The sequence below is a fragment of the Eptatretus burgeri genome, chromosome 7 (assembly GCF_056783735.1).
Source record: "Eptatretus burgeri isolate ZD-2024b chromosome 7, Ebu_testis_v1, whole genome shotgun sequence".
NCBI classification, from domain to species: domain Eukaryota; kingdom Metazoa; phylum Chordata; class Myxini; order Myxiniformes; family Myxinidae; genus Eptatretus; species Eptatretus burgeri.
The window spans coordinates 67,100,415-67,107,274 of record NC_140967.1 but is presented as its reverse complement, the minus strand read 5'-3'; the positions used below and the strand labels follow the sequence as shown (position 1 = coordinate 67,107,274).

Below are 6,860 nucleotides of genomic sequence, written 5' to 3'. Positions count from 1 at the left end.
ATAAATAAACAAACAAACAAATAAATAAATAATGCAAGTACATGAAATGCAAATGTTAAAGCAGGTCACACTTTATGACCCACAAATACAAGGGGTCCACAAATAGCGGAAAAGGAGACGTGCATGCACACGTTGCTTGCATTGTTCTTGCCTTGTGTAGCGAATAGCCAGATTCAAAGATGATGGGAGGAAGGAGGACAAGGAAGAACATATTTGGTCTGAACATCTCTTCCTCCTGTATAAAAACAACAACAAAGTGTTTAGGCCAATCGTTTCAGTACAACATGAAAATAAGACCACAGAACATGAAAATAAGACCACAGAGCATCTTTGCAACCAAAAAAATAAACCCGTATCTTGCCAAAAGGTGACCACGTGTGACTTCTTTAAGGTCACACTGAGGTGAACAGAGCTGCTATCCACCAGGAGCGACTCCTTGAGGAATATCTGCCTACGAGAGATTCCGATGAGAATCGTTCTCGAGTAACCATGAAAAATATGCGTTTGCCTTATAACGTCACCAAATGACGTCATAATGTCTCAAGCTTGACATATCTAGAAATCACTCATCGAGGTGTTCAATTTGAGGTACTACACGATATAGTACCTAAAACTTGAAAATTTGACCTTGGGGTCAAATATGTTTGACCTTAGGCGCTAATCATGAAGGTCAAGGCCAATCGCCACCAAAAATTAATCAGCTGAGCGACAGACCATGAACTACATTCCCATGAAGTCTGAAGATGATCCGATCAAAATTACTCAAAAAATAAGGGTTTTGTCGACCCCCCCCCTGATTTGCGACAAAGTGACCTTGACCTTTGACCTTGACCTTCAAAATTTTATGCGCTGAAAGGGACCTCTATAGGCCTCTGATATGCGAAGTTACAAAAATTTCCAATGATAACTGTGCTCTGCAGAATTTTTTTTTATATGTGATTACAGACAAAAAAAAAACAAACAAAAAATAAAAAAACATACAAGCTGACTAACAAATCTTGCAAAAACTTCGTTTTGGCAAGATAAAAACATGGATTAATTACTAGATTAAAAAATTCTCATACCTTCCAGCTTGCCATTTTGTATTTCTCGGCCAGCCGAATGAACCCACCAACCAAGATTCCTGCAAGGCCACAAACATGAGACAGAAATATCTAGAGTTTGTTTGCGGTGGTGTTGAATAACAATCAAATGGTTCCCATATTCATGCAAACAGGCTGCAAAAAATAATTTCACAATCATCCGTGCTTTCAATTTTACCTTTATACTCATCCCTGCTGAGCAGGTGCAGCCATGATGGGATCAACACAACAACAAAGGGCAGGAATAACCTTGACACTTAACTGCAGACAGACCTCATTTTCCTTGCAGGTGTTACTTTTATTGGTCACACTTTCTTACTCCTTATGTTCTGCTCTCAATGTTCGTTTATTTCACCCCCAATCTGCTTCATTTCAATGCAGTTTCACTGATATTTTGCCATCATCCCCAACAGACAAGTTCAGATTTATCGCCATGTTGCAAGTCGAGATGAGTGGACATGATATCAATTGGCGAATATCGGTGTTACTTTAACAACAGCCAAACTCTTGTGAATTGGGCTGGTATTGAAGTCAGGTCATTTCAGCATGTGCCCTCAATGCATGTGTTGGTGTGGGGTTTGGTGGGTTTTGTTGTCAGTCAAACACATACAGTGCCTTCAGAAAGTATTCACACCCCTCTACTTTTATCACATTTTGTTGTTCAGCCTGAATATACAATGGATTAAATTTAAATTTTTTGTCACCGATCTACAGAAAATACCCGATAATGACAAAGTGAAAACATGTTTTTAGAAATCCCTACAAATTAATTGAATATGAAAAGCTGAAATCTCTTGTATTCAACCCTGAGTCAATACTTTGTAGAAGCACCTTTGGCGGCGATTACAGTTTTGAGTCTTCTTGGGGAGGTCTATCAGCTTTGCACATCTGGATTTGAGGATTTTCTCCCATTCTTCCTTGCAAATTTGCTCAAGTTCTGTCACATTGGATGGGGAGCATCGATGAACAGCAATCTTGGTCTTTCCACAAATTCTCAATGGGATTAAAGTATGGGCTTTGGCAAGGCCACTCAAGCACTTTCACGTTCTTGTACTGAAGTCATTCCAGTGTTGCTTTGGCTGTATGCTTGTGGTCATTGTCCTGTTGGAACGTAAATCTTTGCCGCAGTCTCAGGTCATTTGCAGTCTAAAGCAGGTTCTCCTCAAGGATTTGCCTGTATTTGGCTCCATTCAATGTTCCCTCTATCCTTACAAGTCTCCCAGTCCCTGTCACTGAAAAGCATCCTCATAGCATGATGCTGCCACCACCATGATGCTGCTTCACACATGTAGGGATGATGTTAGATGGGTGATGAGCTGTGCTCAGTTTCCGCCAGACGTAGCGCGTTGCATTCAGGCAAAAAAGTTCAATTTTTCATGTCATCACACCATATAATATTTTATCTCGTGCTCCCAGTCTTTCACGTGCCTTTTTGAAAAATCCAGGTGTGCTGTCAAGTGCTTTTTTTCTCTCAGGCGTGGCTTCCGTCTGGCCACTCCCCAAAAGCCTAAATCTGTGAAGTGCTGCAGAGATTGTTGTCCTTCCTGCAGGTTCTCCAATTTCAGCCAAGAAACTCTGTAGTCAGAGTGGTCAGTGGGTTCTTGGTCACCTCCCTGATCAAGGTCCTTCTTGCACAGTTGCTCAGTTTGGTTGGACAGCCAGCTCTAGGAAAAGTAGGGGTAATTCCATATTCTTTCAATTTCCTAATGATGGAGCTCACTTTGTTCTTGGGAACTTTCAACACTAGAAATTATTTTCTACCCTTCCCCAGATCTATGCCTCCTCAAAATTCTATCTCAGAATTATACGGACAGTTCCTTCAACTTCATAGTGGAGTTTCTGCTCTGACAGGAACTATCAACTGTGGGACCTCTAATAGAAAAGGTGTGTTTCTTTCTAAATTATGTCCAATCAATGGAATTTGCCACAGGTGGACTCCAATTAAGTTGTGGAGATATCTCAAGGATTATCAAAGGAAATTGAATTCACCTCAGCTCAATTTGGAGTGTCATTTGGAGCAAAGGGGTTGAATACTTATCGATACAAGGCACTTCAGCTTTTCATTTTTAATTAATGTGTAAAAATTTCTAAAAACATGTGTTCACTGTCATTTTGTGGTATTTTGTATAGATCTGTAACAAAAGAATAATTAAATTTAATTCATTTTAAATTCAGGCTGTAACACAAAAAATGAGAGAAAAGTCAAGGGGTGCAAACACTGTACTTTCAGATACTGTATTTCTATGCTGATTGCATTTGTCTCCTGTTTTCTGAAGAATCTCAAGCTCTCAAAATTATTGGAATCTCCTGTGATGAGCCTGAAACACAAGGAATGCTGGAGCGTTCCATGTCAAGTGTACACATTTTTCAGCGAAATTTTGTCACATCGTCTCAGATTTCACTCTTTTTTGTGCAAGTGTTTGTATCCACGGTAAAACATTATGTGTCAATTTTCAGACCTGGGGGCCCATCGGGGCCCATTTTAGGGCCCCCCCAAATTTGGGTGCCCCCGGTTGACCCACAATCTTCCAGTGGCCATATCACAGGTTGTAGTGGTCCGATTTGGATGATCTTGGTATCAAAATGCTCGTAAAAGCGAGATCTTTCGAATCGCGTAAAGTAAAATCACTCCGAAACAGTAATTCAACTAGAGGGGGAGCACTCGGTAGAGTGCAAAACCTCCGCCATCACTACTGCTGGGTCACTTAAGTGAATCTGATATCCTATTCATTGTAGGTCAAAACGGATCAGACTCTACTGAACCATGATTGAATAAACTAAACTAGATCGACGCGCATGTAGAAATGCAAAAAAAAAGAAAATCGAAATTTTTTTGAAAAAAAAAAGATGCAAAATTTGTTTTTTTCTCCAACAAATTTTTTTTGAGGGGGGGGGGGGGTTGGAAATCACTTAAAACATGTAGAAATGCAAAAACAAAAATTCAAATATTTTTTCAAAATGGCCGCCATTGCGGCCATATTGGACTTTGGAACAGGTCCAAAATATAATGGCATGATCCTTGGACCATACCTAATCCCTCCACCAAGTTTCGTCGAAATCCATCCAGGAGCTTTTCTGTAATACTGTTCACAAGCAAACAAACAGAGAGAAAAAAAAATGACCGTTTTTACAGCCATTTTTCCCTGCTGTGCAGGGGTTGGCTTTTTCTTGAGGCAATGTTTTATGGCCGGATGCCCTTCCTGACACCAACCCTGGTCGCCTCTTACGACACACAGGGATATGGTACACCTATTCTAACCGGGGCATACACCGGGACCAGTACACTGGTACTCATTTCGCCGACCTCGGAAGGATGACAGGCTGAGTCAACCCCCTGGTGTTAATTCAGCAGCCAACGGGGCTTGAACTCAGGACCCTGGGATCCCAAGCCGCCACCCTAACCACTAAGCCAACACCAGGCTTAAACAAACAAAGAGACAGGGGTGAAAACAGTAACCTCCGTCCATCTTCGATGGCGGAGGTTAAAAAAGTTATAGCTTGGGGCGCCCTTTGACCTTGGGCCCCCGCCCCCCAGCCAAACCGATGATCCCGATTTTTTCGTGTGAGAATACCCCTTCATATACTCCAACACCTCAGCATAAATTAAAATGGGATCTCAATGGGTTCAAGTGTGATGATGGTTTTATTGTTCGGGGTCCACATCTATCTATAATTCCAGCAATCTCTGTGTGTCTGTCTGTCTGTTTGTTTGTCTGCGACCGCCGTTTCTCGACAACCGCCAGTCCGATCTGATTGAAACTTGCCAGGAATATTGCCGGGGCCCCGCAGATGTGCCTTTTCGAGGTTTGATGTCAATCGGACGAGCGGTTCCCAAGTTACGGCCATTTAATTGCTTTTTTCAGTGTTGAAAAGGTGTATATATGGCAGCTGAAGTGTCGTTCCACCTTATCACGCCATTTTTTTCTCAGAATAATGATAACAGCATCTTAATAATAATAATAATAATAGCACAATAATTGGCAGTACACAATAATAGCACAATAATTGAATAAAAAGAATAATGTGATACAATGACCAATGTCTGTCAACCAATAACGACCCATATATTGTCTGTCAATCAGACAGGACACGGTGCTATGACATCACGAATGACATCACAATGCTTCCTCTTCGGATTGAAACTTGCCAGGAATATTGCCGGGGCCCCGCGGATGTGCCTTTTCGAGGTTTGATATTAATCGGACGAGCGGTTCCCCAGTTACGGCCATTTATCTGTCGACCAATATCTGCGAGAGAGGGGGACGGGAGAGGGGAGGATGAGAGTGGGAGCGAGAGAGTGGGGGCGAGAGAGTGGGGGGCGGGGGTGGGGGGCGAGAGAGTGGGGGCGAGAGAGTGGGGGCGAGAGAGTGGGGGCGGGGGGTGGGGGCGAGAGAGTGGGGGCGAGAGAGTGGGGGCGAGAGAGTGGGGGGCGAGAGAGTGGGGGCGAGAGAGTGGGGGCGAGAGAGTGGGGCGAGAGGGTGGGGGCGAGAGAGTGGGGGCGAGAGAGTGGGGACGAGAGAGTGGGGACGAGAGAGTGGGACGAGAGAGTGGGACGAGAGAGTGGGGGCGAGAGAGTGGGGGCGAGAGAGTGGGGGCGAGAGAGGAGGGCGAGAGAGAGGGCGAGAGAGAGAGAGAGAGACGGGGAGGAAAAGGGCGAGACTAGGGGAGAGAGGGGGAAAGAGAGGCGGGAGAGAGAGAGAGAGAGTGGGGGACGGGGAGAGAGAGACGGGGAGAGAGGGGTGTGGGGGGGTGGGGTGGGGGTGAGAGAGAAGGGAGAGGCGAGAGAGAGAGAGAGAGGGAGAGGGAGGGCGGGGAGAGGGAGGGGGAGAGAGGGAGTGAGAGAGAGAGAGGGGGAGAGAGAGAGAGAGAGAGAGGGAGAGAGAGGGGGGAGAGAGAGGGGGGGAGAGAGAGGGGAGAGAGAGGGGAGAGAGAGAGAGAGGGGGGAGAGAGGGGGGGGGGGAGAGAGAGGGGGGGAGAGAGAGGGGGAGAGAGAGAGGGGGGGAGAGGGGGAGAGAGAGGGGAGAGAGAGGGGGAGAGAGGGGGGAGAGAGGGAGAGAGAGGGGGAGAGAGAGGGGGAGAGAGAGAGGGAGAGAGAGGGGGAGAGAGAGGGGAGAGAGAGGGGAGAGAGGGGAGAGAGAGGAGAGGGAGGGGAGGGGAGAGGGAGGGGAGAGGAGGGGGAGAGAGAGAGAGAGGGGGGAAGAGAGAGGGGGGGGGGGGGGGGGGGGGGGGGGGGAGAGAGAGAGAGAGAGAGGGGAGAGAGGGGAGAGGGGAGAGAGAGGGGAGAGAGGGGGGAGAGAGGGGAGAGAGAGGGGGAGAGGGGGAGAGAGGGGGAGAGGGGGGGAGAGAGGGGAGAGAGGGAGAGGGGAGAGAGTGGGGAGAGGGGAGAGAGGAAGGGGAGAGAGGGGGAGAGAGGGGAGAGAGGGGAGAGAGGGGGAGAGAGGGGAGAGGGGAGAGAGGGGAGAGAGGGAAAGAGGGGAAAGAGGGAAAAGGGGAAAGAGGGGGAAGAGGGGAGAGGGAGAGGGGGAGAGAGGGGAGAGAGAGGGGAGAGAGAGGGGGGGGAGAGAGGGGAGAGAGAGGGGGAGAGAGGGGGGAGAGGGGGAGAGAGGGGGAGAGAGAGGGGGGGGAGAGGGGAGAGAGAGGGGGAGAGAGGGGGGGGGGGAGAGGGAGAGAGAGAGAGAGAGAGGGGAGAGAGGAGGGAGAGAGAGAGAGAGAGAGAGAGAGAGAGAGAGAGAGAGAGAGAGAGGGGGGAGAGAGGGAGAGAGGGGGGAGAGAGGGGAG

The 6,860-nt window shown here is 47.3% G+C and overlaps 1 protein-coding gene across 1 annotated transcript in view; it reads right to left on the bottom strand.

Moving 5' to 3' along the window:
- Positions 1 to 6,860, bottom strand: part of LOC147023454 (sodium/hydrogen exchanger 8-like) — a 43,839-nt gene that overhangs the window by 20,009 nt on the left and 16,970 nt on the right. Inside the window, exons 5-6 of the mRNA XM_085890341.1 lie at positions 1,065 to 1,123; positions 70 to 235 (exon numbers count right to left, since the gene is read on the bottom strand). Of these exons, the coding sequence (XP_085746467.1) occupies positions 70 to 235; positions 1,065 to 1,123 (225 nt within the window). The remainder of the gene's footprint in view (positions 1 to 69; positions 236 to 1,064; positions 1,124 to 6,860) is intronic.